This window comes from Larus michahellis, chromosome 8, assembly GCF_964199755.1.
Source record: "Larus michahellis chromosome 8, bLarMic1.1, whole genome shotgun sequence".
Classification (NCBI taxonomy): Eukaryota; Metazoa; Chordata; class Aves; order Charadriiformes; family Laridae; genus Larus; species Larus michahellis.
Genome location: NC_133903.1, coordinates 47,664,911 through 47,686,649, shown reverse-complemented (window position 1 = coordinate 47,686,649; position 21,739 = coordinate 47,664,911). Strand labels below are relative to the sequence as shown.

General features: G+C 50.6%; 1 protein-coding gene across 2 annotated transcripts; it reads right to left on the bottom strand.

Annotated features, from left to right (window-relative positions):
- Positions 1–8,357: 8,357 nt before the first annotated feature.
- LOC141747658 (cytochrome P450 4B1-like) lies at positions 8,358–21,655 on the bottom strand. 2 transcript variants are annotated; one of them, XM_074598279.1, is made up of 12 exons: positions 20,833–21,655; positions 16,645–16,789; positions 15,945–15,989; positions 15,134–15,261; positions 13,455–13,579; positions 13,186–13,337; positions 12,510–12,616; positions 11,839–12,029; positions 11,185–11,318; positions 10,474–10,538; positions 9,850–9,932; positions 8,358–9,115 (listed from the first exon to the last, which is right to left on the bottom strand). In XM_074598279.1, exons 1-12 carry the CDS (start codon positions 21,010–21,012, stop codon positions 8,947–8,949), a joined length of 1,524 nt encoding a protein of 507 aa, XP_074454380.1. In that variant the 5' UTR covers positions 21,013–21,655; the 3' UTR covers positions 8,358–8,946. The 2 variants fall into 2 exon arrangements, with proteins under 2 accessions (XP_074454380.1, XP_074454381.1); XM_074598280.1 differs by lacking the exon at positions 15,134–15,261 and having other exon boundaries at positions 20,833–21,603.
- Positions 21,656–21,739: the final 84 nt, after the last annotated feature.

Here is a 21,739-nt window from a genome sequence, read left to right as displayed (position 1 = left end):
GAGGAGGGGGATGAACAAGCAGCACAAGGAGCCACTTGTGGGGTGCCTGAGCCAGATCTAAGGCTCTGCAGGCTGCCTTCAAAACATGGGGCTGACCTAAATAGACTGGGGAAACAAAGGGTGTGAGGAGAACAATGTTACCATGCACTTTCTCTCGTCATCAGATGAGGTCATAGGAAGATTTTGGACAGCTCTACCATGATGCTTGGGATTAACCTCAAAGTTAGGTTCAAGTGGCGTATGCTACAAGAGACCCCATTCCCCATCTTCAATGCATCATGGACTCTGCTGTAAAGCTGTCGCTCCTCCAGGCTTTTTTTTTTCCTCTCAACAAGCTCTAAAATGGCCTTTAGGCTCTTTCAGAGACCCCCCTCTAGGAAACAGTTCATAAACAACTGGGCTCTCATCTGGCCTTGCCTGTGACTGTGGATGGGATGGAGAAGAAAGGGAGCTCCATGGGGCTGAGGATTTTGGAAGGACGGATTGCTACTATGGGTCCCTCATGTGAGGACCTGCAGCACACTTATAAATCCAGCAATGCCATTTGGTTGGGTGCCTTACAAGGTCCATGTAAGAAACACAGGAAGAGCTGGAGGGTTGAGCCTTTGATCAGCACCAATGGAGCTGCTTTGGGGTGTCCTGTGGCGCCTACCCAATTACCAGACCATGTGATCTGGATCCAGATGGTACCTTTCAGCAATCACCTACAAAATAATTCAAAAATCCCCCAGGACCCATTGGTGGAGGGACCAGGCTGGTGAAGTCACTGGCATGGCGTCAGATGAAACTTTTATAGCAAGACAGAAATTCTCACTGGTGACAAAGTCCCTGGACAATGGGTTTGACCATGGGTTACTGAGCAGGGTGGATTTTTACCCATCTGGCTCCCTGGTAGTTATTTAATAACCAGTAACAACTGTTGAGCATGGAGTCAAGGTGATATGGGTTGTCTTGAAGATCAAGTGAGATGTCAAGCATTGAGCTGATAGGGAGGGGATGTAGGGGACAGAGTCGTTAAACCCATATTAATGGGGATTTGGAACAAGAATCTGAGCTTGTGTAATAACAAAACTGAGTGCTTAATCCAGCTTCCAGCCTGTGCATTTTGTGTTTCACTGGTGGAGGGGAGACAAATGCCTTTCTCATGTATTTCAGAGATTTCACGGCAAGAGAGGGCGTGAACATTTGGTTTGACACTTTCGCACAGCCTGGGGATGATAATTCAGGGCGTTTTGCAGGGGAAGAAACTGTGGAAGTTCAAAAGAGAAAGTGAAGTAGCCACAGAGCCACAAGTGGAGAAAAGCGAAAGGGGACAGCACTGGTCTGGTCATCATAAGGGATTGGGACAAGGCCAGAAATGGTCTGCTTAGCATCAGGAGAACCTACAGGCCTCTTGCTCCCAGGAATTCTGACTGAAGTGAGGAGATTACGAAATAAGATGTCAGCATGACGAAGCAGCTACAAGAGTGTCCGGTCAGCCAGAGTGGTCTGGAGAGTCTGGCAGAGTGAACAGAGTCTTAGCTTGACCTTTTGGACATCTGAGGCTGGCAAAACTACAGCTGGGTGTTAAAGGACACTTCGAAGGTCATCAAATATTTGCAAAGATCCTTTGCACATTTGGCTCGATGCTGTGGATGTCCACATCATGGCAGTGTATGTCATGACAGGTCAGGCCATAAATGTTAAAAAAAAACATGACACACTGAAGAATTCCCATCCCATACCACAACCATGGACACATCAGGCTGTGGAAGTTGCTTTCAGGGTCCTGGGAATTTCTTCACTTAGTTTAGACACCTAAACAGAAGGAAGAGAGGATCTTCTTCACTGATCGAACTCATATTCTTGGCATTCATTGCAGAAGAACTGGTTTACTGAGCAGGTGAAATTTTGTTGGCAAATCGGTACTTTGCCTGCCCTGGGGCGTGACCTTGCAGCAGCTGCTTTCCGCGGCTGTGCCTGTGTTTATTCGGATAGGAAGAAGAGTCCGGGCCCATCTGTCCCTGTGTGTTCCTGCAGTGCTTAGTGCTGACAGATAAAATGTAGCTGTAATGCCAAAAAAAATTAGTAACGTTTCAAGCTTCCAAACACATGATGTATGAGGAAGTCAAGGCAAGAGCCCAGCAAGTGTTCCAGAGTAATGTGAGCTGCCTGGATCCCATCTGACCACACATGTCTTGAGGATGAATTTATATCTGGAAGCATTTAATGCAGCTGCCTTACAAATATGTTGCGATACTTATTTAATTCACAAGCTGCTTCCGGTGTAAAATCCCAGAGGGGTTTAGATGGGAATTGCTGGTACCATCTGATAACGGGTTTGCCCGGAGAGTGGCGTAGGGGACCGCATCCCTCGGCGGTGCGAGCAAGATGCTCTCGATGCTGGTGCCGCTGCTCCCGTCGCGCTCGGCGGCGTGCGAGAAAGTTCCTCCAGCAGTCTGCGATGGGAGGGTACCCTCCACATGGCCGGGATGTGGCTGTACAGCTCTTACGACAGTCTCTGCGGGGAAATGAATAACTGCGTGAATAGATGGTGTCTTTGCTCTGCCAAGCTGCAGCAATGAAAAAAATCCAAGATCTTTTAAACCGAAACAAAGACGTACCCCCTTGCACCCTGCATAGACCCCTCTCCCAAACTCCTGTTAAATTAGTTATCTGAAGGTCTGGTTCAGGCAGTCCAAGGTCAGCTCATCGTCTTTGCAATTACCCTTTCAGCAGAAAGTGGGGAAGGATTAAAGAATGAGGTAACCTCTCTGCATCCAGTCCTTGACTGTCTTTATTGCTCTGAGTGATACATCCCATGTGACCGGGTCTTTTTATTACTGCCGTGTCTCTAATATCCAGGAGGGGAAAGGTAACCGGGGGCAGGCGCTCTCAGAAATTACATTCTGGAAAGATCTGTCTCTCCCCGGCACTGGGACGCGGTTGCCCCAGAAGCCCTGTCGCAGCCTCAGTTCAAAAGCAAGAGCAGCCACGGAAGATGTGGGATGCAGGATGCAGGATGTGGGATGGTGCGGGATGCGGGATGTGAGATACGGGATGCAGGTCTGTGGGATGCAGGATGCAGGACGTGGGATGGTGCGGGATGCGGGATGTGAGATACGGGATGCAGGTCTGTGGGATGCAGGATGCAGGACGTGGGATGGTGCGGGATGCGGGATGCGGGATGTGAGATACGGGATGCAGGTCTGTGGGATGCAGGATGCAGGACGCGGGCTGCCTGGCCTGGCGTGCAGTGCTGGCCCACGTGTCTCGGGGACAGCGGGAGCTGGGCTGCCATGCCTGGAGTTATTTGGAAGAGTGTGACTCTAGCTCTTGGCCTCGGAGGGTGTTGGCACCAAGGAGAGCTTCGTGTGCAGATCTGATGCTTGGTCCGGGGGTGTGACTGCAGGGGGAAGAAGCCACAGGCACAACGCAGAGAAGAGGATGAGGATGCTGCAAAGCACCTTTCCTCTTCTTCAGATTTTTTAGTGGATCCAGAGGTAGATTTTTAATGAATCCTAAAAGCCATGAGGGGGCCAGTGGCCGAGCAGGGCGAAGGCAGGAGCAGCCTGGTTGTTCAGTCCCAGGGCCAGAACCATGCACATATTGGATGATCCAGCTGAGAATGCGTCAGTGCAGCCTTTCCTCTACCCCCAGTTCAGTCTGCTCCCAAAAACCAGGCTGGAATTCCCCTGCTGTAGCCTTACACCACAGTCATTGCCTTCTTTAGGCTTTTGGATTATGCAGCAAAAATGGTGACCTGCTCTTAAAACCTCTGAAAATGCAGATTTCACGGGCAACCTGTGTCAGGGCTTAAGAAACCTTAGGAAATACTTTATGCTATGTAATCTGTATCTACCTAAATGCAATTTAGCGGCTGCCATTTATTTACATGAGGACTGTTATGCCAAGTTCCCTTAGTTTGAGCCCCATTTACTTCTCCCTTTTCCCACTGATTTCACATGATTTCGGCCTTGTGCCCTTGCTCATCAGATGTGCTTGCTTTAATCTTCCACATTTGCATGCCAAGGTCCATCTACTCCTTTTTAGATGGCATTTTTTTTCCGAATCTTATCTTAAAAGAAAATTGAATCTAACACAGAGATGCATGTCGTTTGCTTCTAGTGACTTCATCTATTTTGATTAAAAAATTTCTCATTTTACACTTTAGAATATGTAGGCAAGGTACATTTTGGAGTAAATGCAGTTGCCCTTCTACTTGAATCTCCGCACAGGGTTGAAGGACGCTGTCTCATTTCATCTAGTGAAAGGAGGTGCAAAGGAAAAAATTTCTGAGAAATATTTGTATTTATCTATCCAAGTACGAGGTTTGCTTTGATTACAACAGCAGGATATTATTGATTCGCGTTACCTTTGTGAGCCTCTATATCTACAAAATACCTTTTGGAGAGATTTCTGCCCATCCATCATTTCCCCTCTTGTGTGCTCGCTCTTGTGCTTCGTGCCTGCGCTTACGGACTCGCATCCCATACACTTCAGCTTTTTTTTTCAATTCATCAAGATAATTTTCAAATCCTGACACCGCCCGCCAAAGTGCTTGCGGTGTCTCAGGGTTTTATAACATTTTAATAAGCGTGTTCTGGCCCTCTCCCTTGCGGGGATGCCTCTGATTTCAACTCGAGAGCTGCACCTCGCATCCGAAGCGGGGACGGGCAGCTGGAGCCTGCGGCCGCCGCCGCCATCCCCTGCAAAGTGGCCGACGTACCGTCATGCCGACGCTCCTGCTCCTTTGAGAGGAGCTGGCTTACGCCGAAATAAATTGGATTAACTCGGAAGCAAAAATAAATTGAACTGGTTTTCCTGACAGAGGTGGAAAGCCAACATCGCTGAAGGGCAGGAAATAGAGATGGAAAAGCACATGGAAAAGCACATTTACTGAGAAATCTTGTTTTCGTTTTGCTTTCTAGAGTCCTGATCCTTATGTATATAAACAAGAGCAACTGCTAAGGCTGTGTGCCGATTGACCTGCCGTTTGACAAGGACTGCCTTTACGCTTAAGCTTAAACGTATTTTCAAAATGCATCTTTCTCATTATAAGTTCAGTTTCGTTCTTTTTGGTGGAATTCATTACAAAGGAAGGGAGTAGAATCGTCATTCAGATTATGATGTGGGGTTCTACAAGTTACTGATTTTTTTTCCCCAGAAAATATTTTTCTTCCCGGGAGACTTGACCTCTGAAAAGTCTTGGTTTTCAAAAGGAACTCAAAGTTTGAAAACAGAAATGGCAGTTTGAATCTTTTCTGCTTTTGAGCTCAGAAAATAATAACTGGGTTAGACTGAAGTCTGGCCTGATGATTGTTTTTTCATGTGCTTTTTTGCCAGGTAGTATGGCATATAGAATAATCTGCCATATTCTGAAATCCCTGCTTACCCACCCAGACCAGTTAAGGGATGTGGGGGTAACCTCGATGGCTCAGGCTGGCCCCTGAGCTCCCCGCTTTCCCAAGCTCCATTCATCTTCTCCCATGAAAAGCTGTTGTACACTTTATTTTTAAAATTATTCATTGTTAGTAGCAATTTATTAATTCTTCTTTTTAAAGTTATCAATTCATCATCACAGATTTTCAAGTCTTTTGCCTAAAAAATAGTTGGTCTCCTCTCCCTGCAAACCCTTTCCTGGCAGACATAATGCTCTCGAGGTGCGTGAAGGAGGGACGAGGCTGGAGGGTGCTTCCAGCGCTGCCGATGGCTCCTGGCGCTGAGGACGCTTGAACTGCCTGGTCCGGCGGATGCTCTCCCAGCTGCTTTCGCAAGGTGATGATGACAGTGAAAGGTTGTCCTCCCACCTCGTTGGCTTGAGCTCTGCACCGTCCTGCATGTCAAACTTAGGCTCTGAATCCAGATATTTGGTGCCCCTGAGCCCTTCTTTAGCTTTAAATCCTCTGTCCTTTGCAAAGTCTAACTGCAAATTTTACACTGCACTTGTCATTTGCCCCTGTTCCCACTGGTGGGATGTCTGTGTATTGCCAGGGTCCTGCAAAATAGTTCCCGTGGGTACATTTTCCATGGGCGTAAGGAGCAAAGGAGTTTTTGGCGGGTCACAGCCCAGGGTTGGCTCTATTTGCAGACAGTTTTGTTCATTTGGTCTCTGGCTGTGGTGTTCTGATCACGGACAGCTTCAGGTCTCAGCACAGGAGGAGAGAGGAAAGGGGCTTTATTGGCACCTCATCTCTCCTGGAAGGTCTGTATGGTCTCAGGTCACAATCTGTGGCTCAGATCTCCCTTGAAATGGCAAGTTAAAGGGTTACATTCCATTAAAGGTAGGGAGAGGAATGGCAGGCACGGGTGATGCAACCTTGCTCCATCCTCCTATCATCAGAGCGCAGGTCTTCTGCTGCTGGGTCACCTGCACTGTGGCCCCGTTGGCATGGGGACCCCCTGCCTCGATGTAAACAACGCTTTCTTCAGCGTTTGCCAGTTTTAGTGCTCACCCTTGTGTCCTTGGTCATCGACGCAGGCCATTTTTTGCAATCTTTGCTTTATCTTATTCCTTCCAGTGCCTTCATACACAGCCATTTCCATTTGTGCTTCACGCACAGCACCCCTGCTGTTGCTGTGATGGGTCTCTGCATGGTTCTGCTATGCTGAGCTCCACCACGATGGGTCTGTTCAGCGACCCACGACTGTGGGTTGGTATGGGAATACTGGCATCACCCCAGGTACGCAGCTCCTCAGCTGCTGTAGCTGGAACAGACCCAGTTTCGTAACCGAAGTGAGGCGAGTTTGCGGCGTTCGCCCGATGAGCTTTTACCCAATGACCCTGAAACATGATTGACCATAACCGAAGAAACTGGCTTTTGTCAGCTTATTACTTGCCATCTCACCAGAGGCTGTGACCGAGCAGCTTTGAGCCAGGTGTATTTACTGCTTTCCTCCTGGACCAGAGCCTCATCAGGAGGGGATAAATCACTGCTTTCCTTTATCTGATGCCAGGATATGGAGTGACCCAAGTTTTTCTACTCGCAAACTATGGATGCAAATCCATGGCAGGGCGGGAATCTTTTGGTATTTTTTTCATGTACTCAGGCTTAACAAAATTCTAACTGAATTCAGGGTGAAGCCGGATGACGCAGTTGTGTCCTTCGTGCTACCCACGCACACAGGCGATTTCTTTTTTTTACCATTTCTTCTGAAATGGGCTATTACTGAATCACAGCAGTTGCTTCAGGGCAACCTGGAGGTTTTGCTCACAGGAGATGCTAATTTGTGGCTAGGGTGCCTGGAGCACCATGAGGTATGGAGGTAGGAGGTGATGCTGGCTGATGGATGTATCTTCTCGAGGCTGTTTGGCTAAGTGAGCATCCCACAGCAAGCAGGATTTATGGATGGCGGCTGGATGTGCTGGCATGGAGGTAAGTGACGAGGACACGGGAGGGTTTTGTGGGGGGCTTGGTGGTAGCCGTGCATACAGCTGTCATTAGAGGAGGTGTGGGAGATGGGGCAGAGGAGGTCCACGGGCAACCCTATTTGCACAATATACTGGCCTGGTTTTTGTGGCTTCTCAGTTACAGCTGTTCTGAGGACACCTTTGGTGTGACATTTGCAGTGGATTGGCAATGTGCTCAGAGTGAGAGATGACAGAGGTTATTTGTGTTATCTCCATTACTCATTGTGGGCACCCTTTATGTATTTAAAATTAAAATGGGACAGAACTTCGTGTTTGATACAACCTTCTGTTTATGGGGCTCACCAGTGATTTGGCAGTAGTGTTGATAATGTAGCACAGCGTACCCCACAAAAAGGCCCTCCTATTTCCCCCGCTGCTTTCTATCTGCCTTATCTCTGCAGATGAGAGCTGTATGACACGACACCGGAACCGCAATCAATGTCACCACGACACTAATTGCAACAGCAGCACTTGGGATTTCCCAGTTTGACACCTTCTACCCCAATAATGATTCCTGCAGAGGCCATCTCGCTAGTGTCCTCCAGTGTCCCTCAAGCATACAACTCTCATACCTTTATCAGCTTAGGAAAATAATAATAATAATAATAATAATAATAATAATAATAATAATAAGAAGAAGAAGAAGAAGAAGAAGAAGAAGAAGAAGAAGAAGAAGAAGAAGAAGAAGAAGAAGAGATTAAACCCCCCCTTTTTAACTATCAGAACTCCTCGCTTGCAGCTTTAAATGAAGATTGCACACTGGACCCCTGTGAAGGGGTTGCCCATGGAAGGAGATGCTGTGTTGGCTCTGGCTGGAGACCTGTGGGCAGGGGCCCAGCCAGACACCCCCAGGGCTGTCTCTTGCTGCTCATGGATTTCCTCTCCATCTCCCATTTCTAAAGGGGTTTTACACGGTATTTGTGACAAAGCAGGCAACCATCAGCAATAAAAACTGATGCAGCTGCTGTTACAGGAATAATTATTGTTTTATTAACACGAAAATTACAGAATATTTTGCAGTTTAGGCAGAATGTCAGAGCCCAAACTAGAATCAGTGCTTTCAATGAAACAGAGACACATTGAGTGCGAGAAGAGAGAGAAAGGTCTGCCATGGGCTGTCCCTGCTGCAGGAGGGGAGGGCTGACCTCTAGGCACTGAGGAAGGTGCTGATGATGGAGCAGGGCTGGGAACGGTCATGGATTTGGCCAGGACATGAGTGTGAAAGGCAGGATTTGGTAAGGAGGAGGCTGGTGGGACCTACAGATGTTCCCAGGCCAGGCCAGCCCTTACGGCAGGGCAAGGGGACAGCCAGTGAAGAGGCATGGCTATGCCCGGCTGCTCCGAGATGGGCACTCGTGGAGCAGATGGCAATGGGTCTGTGCAATGCCATCCAGCCTACCTGGGCCCAGGACGAAAAGGGCTTTCAGCTGGTGAAGGAAGCACAGAAATCAGGAATCCTCATCCCCAAATCCTGCCCTGCACCTTTTTCCCCAGAGAAACATTGCCCCATCATCTGCTTGGTCCCTCCCTCCGGCAAAGGCAGGAGTTTTTGAGCATCAGCGGATTTTCTTTAGATACAGGTGAATCCCGTTCTTGGAGCGGAGGATGATCTGAGGTATTTTGCAGGGCGGCTGGGCGGGGTCGGGCGAGAGCTCGAAGCGCAGCAGGGTCAGGGCCAGCGCCACCTTCATCTCGTTCATGGCGAACTGCTGCCCGATGCAGTTCCTGGGGTAAAACAGAGCAGCTCAGCCACCCCATCTCCGTGCTGGGCACAGCAAAACCCCATGGCTGGGTCCCATTCCCCTCACACCAGCCCACAACCCTTCCCCTCTGCAGCTCTGGGGATCTCAGGCGGTGTTTTGGGTGGCAAAAGCAGGGGAACGGGCTGAGCAGTGGAGCATCAGGAGCTCCTGGATGTGTGTTCAATGAGCGCAGAGAGGGGGGGAGGTGGGGAAGCCAACAGAGAGGCCATCAGAGGCGAGGCGGCAGGTCTCCAAGCAGGAGATGTTTGCCTTGTCAAGGTGAGTGCAGGGCGTAGGGAAGGACTGGGAGCAGGGGAGAACAGGGAATCAAAGGACGGGGAGGTGGGATGGGGTCTCTGTATCAAGGAGAGGAGGAGAGCAGGGGAGGCCAGGATGCTGCAGGCTTCGCGCATGATGCCAGCAGGATTCTCAGCAGTTTTAGGACCCCATTCCCTATCCCCAAGAGGGGCCTGGCGATGTTTCCTTCCCGTTTTGCCTGCTGGTACCAGAACCCCTCTGCGGCACAAACGCTTCTTATGCGCTCCTGAGCTATTTAAAGCTGCAGGGCCAGGACTTCTGGCGGCGGTCTCTGCAAGCACTCTGTGAGTGCCTCCCTGGAAGCAATTATAGCAGCAGCACACGCTTCTCCGGCTGAGCAGTTTCCAGGGATGCATATTTTCTCCCCCTGCTACTCCTTCAGTGTTCAATACGCTTTACCTCATTCCAGCAGAAAAAGGCAGAAAGGCGTGAGAGTGCCTGCCAGAGATGTTCTCCGGGGAAAACCGCAAAGGGTCAAACACCTGGAAATTAAGAGTTCACAGCAAGAAAAAGCGATTATTTAAAGAACACAGTACTGACTGGTACCCTCAGAAATGTGACACCCCATAATTTCTGAATAACCCCATTGGAGAGAGAATTCATTTTGAGATGGACAGAAACTCATACACCAGACTCCCTTGCTGTGCCCTGAGCCTGGCAATGGTGTTGCCAAGATAAACCAGACAGAGATACGATGAAAACCAAGGAGCCGGGATTCAATCCTCCACCTGTAGCCTGAGCAAAAAAAAAATCACCTTTTCGCCTGCTAATACAACAAGATCTTCGGAGCACTTTGTCTTACTGTTTTGGGCAGCACCCAGCCCTAACGCTGCTGTCTGACCGCGCTGTGCCACGGCTGGCCAAGAATAACGCAAGATGGTCACCTCTCAGCGTGATTCCCATGGCCAAAGATGCTCAGCAGCAAGGAGGGGTCTCTGCTCTCCCGCTAACGGGTGAAGAGGGCATTTGAAGAGGCACATAAAGGGGAAAAATGATTAGAAAGAAAGGCAAATGGAAACTTACCGAAGGGTCTTTCCATACCGCGGGGTTTCTGTGAATGAGATAAATGCTTATCGCAGCGATGCTGCCTGTAAAACAATGGAGAAGGAGAAAAGGGCTCAGTGACAAAGAAACTATAGGGGAGGTTGCAGCCTGCTCACACAAAGGTCTGTCTAAATCATCATGGTCTCATCTGTCAACTGGAAACCTATGAGGGTTTTGTCATTGGCTTCAGAGAAAACTAAACATTTTCCATTTGTTTAGTTGTAAGCAGACAAAAGGTGAACAGAGGAAGGCACCGGCACCATAGGCATGTCGTCCCCACCCTGACACTGCCCGCTTGTGTGCCAAATCAGAGAAAGAATGGAGCAGCACAGGGCAATTCCCACACCACAGGTTGGGATGGAACCAGTCCCTGTCCCCCTGCTCCTGCAGTTCGCCAAAATGGGTCAACCACAAGCTTGTGCTTGGCCAGGAAGAGAAGGGGCTTTTGGCACAGGCACGGCTGCCCTATAGCGATGGTGGCAGGAAGGATGTCATGGGGATGCCACCGTACAGCCCAGACCTCAGTCTATCAACGGAATGCCGATATCTGCACAGGTCTATCTGAACATCTGTGTCAGTGAGGAGCAGGTCACAGAGGCAGGGCTGTCGCCTTTGCTCTGTGGCAGGCAGCAAGGATAGGACTGACGTCCGAGAGCATGATTTTGTGAAGTGGGAATAGGATTTACAGACCTTCTGGCAAGGTGCGTCCATCGGGGAAGGTGATGGGTTTGCTGAGCTGTCGGGACACACCGGGCACTGGTGGGTAAAGGCGAAGGCTCTCCCTGATGCACATGGTGCTGTAAGTCATCTTGCCCAGGTCCTCCCTGCCGGGACAGAGACAGAGGCAGGCTGAGCCCCAGAAGGGCCCTTGCCCCGTGGCCATCAGCCCCTGGGCAGACCCCCTTGCAACAGACAGGGCGTACGGAGGGACCCACAATGTCCAACCACGGGCTGCTGCAAGCTGGGGACCCCAAGACACCTCTGAGCAAGCTCAAGTGCAAAGTGACAGCAAAAGGTGAAAAGCCATGACTACAACGTCCTGTGGTGAGAAAACAGGAGAGAGCAAAGGGCAATGTTGGTGGCATCCAGCATGTTCTCCTGGTCTGGGATGGTTTTTTCTCGTGTCTCCCCTGGCAATAGGAGCCCTGAAGCCCTGAAGGGCAGGGAGGCAGATTTAGGTGAAGGATGCAGTATCTATTCCATCCTGTGACGTCCCTGTGCACACAGCAACGTTACAAATCAGTCCTTTAGCATCCTAGCTTTCAGGTCTTGAAGACGTTGTACACTTAGAAACACCAGACATGGGAAAAAAAAGATACCAGCTGAGGAAATGTGCAACCTTACCACTGAAGCGTCTCCCGGTCCCCCAGGATCCCTTGTATCTCCTCCCGGCACCGTGCCTGGTGCTCGGGGTGTGACGCCAGGCAGTACAAGAGCCAGGAGATCCCGCTGGCCGTCGTATCGTGGCCCTCAAACATGAACGTGTCCACCTCGGCACGCAGGTCCTCATCGGACAGTCCAGCTCCATTCTCATCCTAACAACCCAGAGACACTTTCAATGGCCCATATATATATACATATAAATATATATATCTTATAGTGGCACAGATCTACATATATAAAACATAATACCCCAGAAGGCGACATTTTATTCTTTCAGCTGTTGCAAAGGGGGGTGGTGGTGCTGCTGGGATACGTATAAACAAGATCAATCTCTGTTTAGACTGAATTCAGGGCCCTTTTTCCTTCACTTATAAATCCCTTTATCCCCCTGATATTAAACCACCAGGACTATGAAATCCCTCTGCGTGTTGTATTCCCCAACAGACGCTACTAACGTTTCAGTGACAGAAAACTGGATCACCTTGGCCCCTCCTCAACTGGGCAGGACTGGGCTAATTTATTTTAGTGGCTTGTGCAGTGCTGAGGGTCTCTGGTGGTTTGTGGCACCCCTGCAAAGACTGATGGCTTTTGGATCCTGCTGCCCCGCCGCACACCCACTCCTCACCACTCACTTTGGCACACAGCAGAATGTCCAAGAAGTCCAAATGTCTCTTCTTTTGGATCTTTTCAAACTCCCGTTCATCTTTAAGGGACTCCTTGCGCTCATGGATCACCTTGTCTGGGGAAGAAGGAGTTACAGGTTCAGCAGGGGCAGGAAAGGTCAAGCTGCAAAATCAGCCTGACAATGCAAAGCTCACCCAAGGGGGTGACCACCACTCAGTCCACGATTCATCTGACAGGGGTGCTTCTGCACTCCAGGCAGTTTGGCTTTTTCAGCAGCACGGCAACAAATCTCAGGCAAGTTGGCATCCTTTTCTGCAAACTTCTTTGTCCACCACAGACTCCTCGGCCTATTTTACCCACCCCTCCTGCATTAAAATCACGCCTGGCCTGGAAAGTAAATCATTCCTTGCACTGGTGTTGCCTGCAGCACCCATCCCGTGTCTCATCAGTCTCTGGTCATTTACCAGGAGCGTTGCCAGAGGGGAATTCCTGCGTTAGTCCAGTTTAATAACCCAGACCCCCTTGCTTCATGCCTTCATCAGACCACTGCTGCAAGATGATGCTTTACTTGGATTCCAGCTCCAAGCCTTTGGGCAGGATCACAGGCAAGGAGGTAACTCAACTGCTTCTGGTCAGCCATCATCACTCACCCTGCTCGAAAGCTTTGGGAGAGGCAGGGAATACCTGTGTGGTCATGAGCGAGCTGGCAGACCTTCCTGAACTGATACCCGTGGGGGCTGAGCCAGTAAATGATGTCGTTGTGGTAGGGGAAGATGCGGAGGCGCTGGTGCACCATGTGGCATAGGTCATAGACAGCCTGGATATAGGTGTTTTTCCTGGGGAGAGGGGAACGGTGGAAGTTTGTAAATTTGGGAGCATCATGGCAAGCGATTTGCTCATTTCCCTTCTGAGCTGCAAACTTTCTGCCGGGGTTTGGGGCAGCCAGCACTGACCTGTTGGTCTGGCAGTTGCTGTGACAACTGAAGGCACATTTCATGATGCTATCGAGCGTCATCAAGCTGACGTGCTCAAAGAGCTCCACCGGTTTCCCGTCTGTGATCAGCTGTTCCCATTTATCCTAGGGCATGAAGGAGACAGATAGAAATGAGAAGGCAAGGGACAGTTCTTCACGATCTGCATGCACCTTCTAGTGCTCAGTTAGGGATACATCCCAGAGAAACTGAAAAAAGAAGAGAATCTCTTAGTTACCGTCAAAATCCTGGAGAACGGAAGCCGAGAGAGATGCTTAATACAAAATTTGTTTGCTACTCTCGAATCCTGGCAGCTGTGAGCCCTGGTACACCCTACCCTGGGGCAAAGGCACCCTGGAGAACCCCGGGATGGCACACCACTGGGTAATGGGGCATGTTACCAAAGTCTTTCTTGGGTACAGTGTGTTTCCTGCACAAAACACTCATATGTCAGCATTGGGCTTTACTGAGGTTGTGGTTTTTGTCTTTCTCTCACAAGCACGTATGACTTTGGTGCCTTTAGTGTCTAAGATGCAAGCTTCCCTCTCACGATCTCTCACCCACTGTGTTATTCCAGCATATAATATAGGAGCCCTTGCTCGACTCTTCCCATAGCAGATCCCTAGAGACGGTATAAACAGTGTCTCTCTTGCCTGGCAGACATGAAATGATGTTGAATCCTTGGTCCCTTCATGGCTGTAAGGATCCAGTGGACTCAAAGGCTGAGAAATGGAGGAGATGGAGGAGCACAGTCACATCAGAGCTCCCACAGCATGAAACCAGGCTGGGGAACAGGGCTTCTATGGACAGACTTATGTCCTTAGCACATACAATGATTGCCACCTGGTGGCATGGCCTCCCACAATAGGCACTTTGCATTGTTAGCAAGGAATTATAAACTGACAGGCACTTGAGGGCATTGCAAAAGCTCTCCTGGCTCTCCAACCCCCAGCTCCTGGTTGCTGCCTGGGCCAGCGGGAGGGAGAACAGCCAGAATCCATGCAGAACTGCTGGGGAGGTTGGATGGAGGGAGTCAAAGGAGAAGGAATAGATCTGGCACCCAGACTCCTGCTGGTCTACCTGCACAAAGCCTGGTGCCCCTCACTTGCAATTCCCACTGGTTTCCATCGTGCCCAGCACCGATGGATGGAAGAGTGGAGTTTCACTGTGTATTAGGCAAGGCAGGGATTGCAATCCAGTCATGGGTATGTTGACAGCAAATGATACCCTTTAACCTTAGGTCACAGTTCTCAGCTCTGCTCCAGCCTTTATATTTTCGGGATTTATTATGAAACTTTATTTACTTCAATTCTTCATTTACAAAAAAGAACCTCATAAGAAGTAGCAGCTGGGACTGAGACTACGCACAGTTTGAGGATGGCAGTAACATTAATCCTCAAATCTTGGCCAAAGCGCCCAACACAGTACCAGAGACATAGTCCTTGTGGGAAGGCTCAACCTGCTCATTCCTTACAACTCACGGGCAGGGATTTGTGGTGACTCAGAAAGCTCGACCACCAGGACACAGCCTGTCCTTACCACTACCAGGTTGTAAGCAAGGACACTGCAAGGAAACCCTGCTCCAGCATTTACCTACTAACCAGCCAGGATCAGGGAAACGGAAACAGGGCAGAGAGAAAAGCATCACATCTGAGTCCTACCAGCATCACGTTAGTAGACTCTGCCATCAGGGCCACGTATGGTTTCAAGACGTCGTAATGAAACCCCGGAGTCAGGAGTTTTCGATGTTGGTGCCATTTTGGCCCATGTAAGATCAGCAACCCTTTCCCTGGGGAAACACAGGCAAGGTATGTTTTGCTGGGCACAAGTAGCACGATTAAATCTGCTGTCTGAGCTGCTGTGAGAGAGTGTTTCCAAATGTTGCCGTCAGCTCCAGGGTTCCCCGGGCTGAGCAGAGCCCTGCTCACCGAAACCACCCAGCGCTGCCTCCGAAAAGAAACACCATCACTGCTGGAGCTGAGAATTTCAGATCAACAGACGCAGGTTGCCCAGAGAAGTTGTGGATACTCCATCCCTGGAAGGGTTCAAGCCCAGGCTGGACGGGGCTTTGAGCAACCTGGTCTAGTAGGTGGTGTGTGGGTGGTGTCCCTGCCCATGGCAGGGGGCTTGGAATTGAATGATCTTTAAGCTCCCTTCCAACCTAAACCATTCTATGATACTATGATGATTTTTCACCAGTCCTCTACTGAATCTGAGCTTCTCCCATCACCGCCCTTCACTAACTACGGACATGTAAGTGGTTCTCATTTGTATGTATGACTATGTCTGAACTTTCCTTCCTCGAATCGCAACAAATAGCATTTTCTAGAACCTTTTTCAATAAACATAATAATTTCAGGAAACTTTCAGCTACAATTGCATCAAGGAACGAATATAATGATGCTTATTTATAGCATGTTCTTGACTAGCTTCAGAATCATTCCTGGTAGGCAAAGCCCTGGGAATACATACCGATCCATGGCACAAGGTGTTTATAGCTGACGTTATCCTTGGGATCTGTAAAAAAATCATCAAGAAAGAGAAAATAAAATGGTGTTTCAGTAGCATCAACCCACTGGTTTGCACCTGAAAGCTCCCTCTGGGTTCTCACTTTTGGTTGGGTATGAAGCAGAATCGGTGGCATCCCTGCAGAATTCATCGGTATTTCACAACAAAACAACGCTATTTGGCCCAGCTACAAGAAATACATATGAAAGCAGATGCCCACACTGGCATAAACAAGAATATTGGCAGTCCAAAGTCTGTGCTGTGTGATAAATGATTAAAGCTCCCGCACAGCACTGTTTAGCACCTTTCTCTCTGGATGCACTGAAGACATGGCACCACAGCAGGAGCCAGGGGTACGGGCTGAGAAAAAAAGCTTCCAGCTTTCTTCTCCTTGCTGGGGTCAGGCACCGAGAAGATAGCTTTTCAAGGAACACTTGAGGAATTTTGATTTGCCAGATTTGGAGGGTCCCCGGTCACCCCCGCAGCCCTGTGCCTGAAGCACTGAGGGCATGGCACGAAGGAGGGATATCTCTCCATGCCTTTAGGTCATTTCTGCAAGGAAAGCTCTCCATGAAACCCTGCCTTGCTGCAAATTTTCAGGCTGGCACAGGAAATCTGCAGGCTGTGGTTGTTGCTCCACAGCTGGAGGGCATCATCTCCTCACCTCCTCTGGCCAACAGAACCTTGGCATAGTCGGGATCGGTGACAACCAGGAATGCCGAGAAACTCCCAAACCAGATAGGGTGAGCGTATAGGTACTTCTGTGCCCAGATCTCCTCCTTGTCCAGCGCCTCTTCCATCTTGAGAAACTGTAGTTGTGGGGAAGTAAAAAGAGAAAGAATACTTAGATACAGAGAAAAAAAAAATAATCTCCCAAGCCACTTTCTTAAAAAGCTCAAGATCTTTCTGTATCGCAAAACCAGGTGATCGCAAATACGATTTTGTCCCTCTGGGTTTGCAGAGCATGGGAAGTAGAGATGCTTGTTACTTTTAAACCTCATATAAAATAATTCTTCCTTATCAATTGATCCTAACCATGGAGAACACCCTTAGGGACAGTGGTGGTGACTATCAGTCCATGTATGTTATCTGCTCTTTTTTCCATGGCCACCCCAAAGAAGACTCAGGTTTGCCCCAGACAGCATCTGCGTTTTGTGGCGGGCAAATATGTTCTCACTTGCACATGGCTGAGAACTTAGCACCCTTGTGGTCATGAGAAAATACAGCAGCACTTTGACAGCAGCTAACGGCATCGCTGCTATATCTGCCCCAGCGCAACAATGCCTCCTGACCAGGAAACCTGGGCCACAGCTTCATCCAGCCATTTAGGTGGAGAAGGCCAGTGTCCAGGTAAAAATCAACAGGATGAGACCACAGTCACCGATGGAGTGTACAGAGAAGTGGGCACTGGCTAAAAATGTCAGATAAAGACTTCATTGATTTCCAGGAATTTAATTTAATAGGCAATGAAGAGTTGGTGCTCCCAGAAACGTTCATCTCTGGTCCTTGGAAGCTGCACACTGAGGAGTAATGTGAGCACCAGCATTCGTATCAGTGACACGGGTGGGTTTGTTCTTCGAAAGTGATTGTTTTATTGCTTTTATAGCTAGTGCTGTTGTATATTAAACAGGCAATAGCCAAAGAACTAGTGGAAAGATTGGTGGAAAGATACAAAGTCACAGGCAGAGAAAAAAAGATCACAGAGACAAAACCGTGTAAGAGTTCTCTTTTCTTTGAACAGAAACTACTATGCCACAATATGCAGGGGGAAGGATTTTGGTGAGCTAGGGCTGACATAGCTGCTGCTGCTTTGACCTGAAGCTTGAAGTTTAATTACATCTGCATACTGGTGCAGAAATCAGCCACAAAGCCACCCTGTCAACTGAATCAAGTGAATATTTGCTCAGTCGCTTTGGTGCTGAATTAGCTCAGCTCAGCTTTTAGTTTGGTTAGTTTTTCTCAACCCAGGAGATGGCTTGGACTCAAATAATCACCCACATCAGGCCTGTCCTGGAGAGGATGCTCAGGAGCCACGGGGCATCTGCCAGGCTGCGTGGGGACACGGCCAGGCTACATGCATCAAGGCCGAGTCGGCTTCCTTGCGAGCCAGGGAGGTCCCTGCAGCACATCCCGTGTGTGTCTCTCACATTCAGTAGGACCAGATTATGCACTTCATCCAGTTGTCATTTACGGTAGAAAGCTACCGTTCAACTGCTCTTGCTCCAGTTCAAGATTTTGGACTTATGAAAGAGAACCATCAATTTCTCTGGTTGCAGGGATCACGTTTTGGGGTAAAAGGAGGCAGCCCTACTCAGCACCCACCCCTTCGGCAATGCCAGCAAAGGCAGGGCTTGGCACAGTGCCTTTAGCTGAGCGACACTTGAACACATGAAAGTCCCTTTGATACGCCTGCTTGAGCTTCCTCCCGTCATGAAATCACAGAACGCACAAATGGCAGTAATTGGGAGATGCTGAATAAGCCTCATTGGCAGGAGTCCTAATGCTAGAAGCCTTTGCATCCAACCTTGGTTTCGGAGCGCCGGCCTTGGTTTGTGCTATCTGCCCTGCGCTGGCAGAGGGTTGGGAGGGATTTGTCTGAGCGGAGAAGTTACCCCCACGGTGAATAACCTCTGCCTGCTGTCCTGAGCACTCCCCGGTGTAAAGTCCTGTGGGCTGCGGAGGAACAGGAATGGAAAGCTCCTGCTTCTTAACCAGGGCTGTAGCTACCAGGCTCTGCATGAAAGACCATCGCTTGTCCTTCTTCCTCCCTTGGGGGCTTGAAAAGAAAAGTATAACCCCCGCTCCAGTCTAAGGAAGAAAGGTAATAGCCTGACCTCACGCTGAAATGCAAGTTTTGAAATGGATCCAACACTAAAAGCATCTGGGAAGAGGCGCTTAAAGGCGCTTTTAATGAGTATGCACCAAAAGCAAACGAAACAGGAAACACAGGAGCTGAAATCTGAGCACGAAGCGGCATTGTGCTCACTCAGAACCAGGCTGGTTCCCCTCCACCAGCCGCCCGCACGGGGCGGACGTGGGCAATGGGCTACCGAGGGACCGACAGCCCCCTGTGCCCGTGGGGCAGCTCCCTGCTCTCCTCAGCTTCCCACCGACCCTGACCTTGGGAAGTCGGTTTGGCCAGCTCGGGGATGGCACTCCGGGCTTTAACGAAGTCGTGCTGCTGCAGCGAGACTGACCAGCTCTGCACAATCTCTCCTGATATTTTAATGTCACTTCTACCAAGTGATTTGCATAAGCAGAGACTAACACCTAAGAAGGCTTTAAAACCCAGGAGACCCACCCAAGGCATGGCAAATATATTTGAGATACTAAATTGACCTGAAACAAAACTAGCAGTTAATCACTTTAAATCAACAGAAGAGGAAACGTCAGTGCTCTCCCTGAATGCAGGTCTCAGGTCCTCCTCCGAGGTGCCCGTAAACTTTGTATTCAGCATGTGCTCAGGGCATTGCCAGTTTCCTCCCTGGCACAGTGAACTGTCGGGTTCTGGGGAATTCAGCAGCATTTAATCAGCAAATTTGCAAAACAGGAATTCTTTAAAAAATACTATCCGAGGCAAAAGTCGAGCTGTGAACAACCTAGCCATGATGCGAGCGCGTTATCAGCACAGTTAAAAACCCGTTCCAGGATAAATAAATACCGATAAACAGGCTAACATACTTTATTTAATTGCAGTTTTAAAGTCTAACTGGCAGCGTAACAAATCCCTAAACTGGCCCATCTTCATGCTTTCGTTGCCAAAAGACTGATTGTCCCATCCAGCACAGGAAAACTGGGGCTGCCATGGCACAGAGACGGGCCCTAGGAGATCCACTCCAGATTTCCCAGCTACTTTTCAGGGTGCCAGTTATTTAATGTGACAGTTTTGGCCAGGGCAGGACATCAGCAGAGGCCAGGAGAAATCAAGGTGATTTTAAGCAGCCTTTAGCTTGTATGGAAAAGCCTTTCACATCGAGCAGCTGTTACTCCTCGCAAAGCTGACGATGAGTTGTGGAAATCTGTTTGCCAAGGCAGCCACGTTGATTTGTGCGGGCAAGGACATACCTCGGGGAACAGTCATCCACGCCACGAGCGCCCAGAGCAAGTCTTGCTTATACATGTGGGCTCGGTTAGTCATGGCTTTAATGCAACCTTAAAAAGATACGTGGCCCCTGTGCCGGGTGCTATACCTGGGCTGTGTTTTGTGGCTGCAACGTGGCTCAAAATGATCAATGCCCTGTCTGGCTCACCTGGCCGTGAAGCCGGTGCAAGCTGGCAAGGGAGAGAAGGCGCCTCCGGACACTGGGATCAGTGTGCATCTCCTCAGGGACAGCCGCGGCGGCCGTGCCCTGGCTTTCACAGGAGCAGAGAGGTGACAGCGGAGCCTGCCCTGGGACAGAGCAGGGTGGCTCTGCTGCCTCCAGCACCGATGCCGGGTTACGACCCGGAACGACCTTGCCCACGCCACATTATATTATCGCTTTCTTTACTCGTGAGTCACCTGCCACCTTTTTCCACCGAGCATTTTGCAGCAGCCAGCGTGTGCCGTTCTATGGGCGTCGCAAACAGAGAAAGCGGTTTGGATGGCCAGGAAAAAGGATGCCCACCTTTCCCTTTCACCCCGGGGGACTACGAGAAGCAATTCTCCCGGACTGCGAGGACAGGTCCTACCAGCATCATTCCCTCCCCCCCGAGACCCACCAGCATCGTTCTCTGCCGGGTCCCACCAGCATCGTTCCCTGCCGGGTCCCACTGCATCATCCCCCGCCGCTGCTCAGGGAAACCGCTCCCGGGGCTCCCTCCGTCCCCCCCCACCCCACCCCCGGCAGAGCATCCCCGTGTCTCGCCCTACCTCATGGACGTGGCCGAAGAGCCAGTGTGTCGGGTGGCCGGGAAATTCGGCCAGCGCCCTCAGCAGCTCCCGCCGCCGGTGGTACAGCTGGATGGCCTTCAGCAGCACGCAGGTCAGGCAGAAGACGGCGACCAAGTGCAGCACCCGGGAGACATCCACCCCCAGCCAGGAGAGCTTCATCCCCCCCCCCCGCCCCGGCGACGGCGGACACTGGCCGCCGGGCTCAGACGAAGGCCGGTGTCACCGCCCGGCACCGGTCGCCCTCAGCCAATGCAGGGCGGAGAGGCAGGTTCAGAGTCCGATCGGCTGCCAAATCACGACAGGGTTTGTTGGGGAGGGAGAGCATCCCGCGGGGGCTGGGGGAAGGCACCGCTCGCCGGCGGAAAAGGGATGAGAGCTGCTGCCGGCTCCGCACCTCGCCGGAGCCCGCCGGGATGCGGGCTGGGGATGAAGGAAAAGAGCTGCCGGCCCGGCGGAGGGAGGGCGAGGTGCCGAGCATCGCCTGGTCCCTGCTCGCCCCGCCGTTCCCTTGCCTGTGCCCACCCCGAGCTGCCCCGGCACGACTCGGGGGGCGTTCACATCCCTCTCTCCCAGCCCCGCCTGCTGGCCTGGGCGCTGCCACGGGGGGGGGAAACCGGGAAAATCGGGAAAACTGGGAGCGAGGACCCCTCCCGAGCCCGATGGGCGCAGGGACGGGGGCGGGATGTAACCGCGGAGGGAGGCACCGGCCGGGTTGTGCCCCCTCCTCTCGGCCGCTTCCTTCACCACCCCTCCCACCGGCCGGGAGCGGGACTCGAACCCGCCTTTCCTCCTCGCGTTTCCCAGCTTCCGCGGAGGACGCGCCTGGGCCTTTAAGCCCGGAGAGGGGCGGTCCAGAGCCGCCCAATGGGAGCGCGGCTTGCTGGCA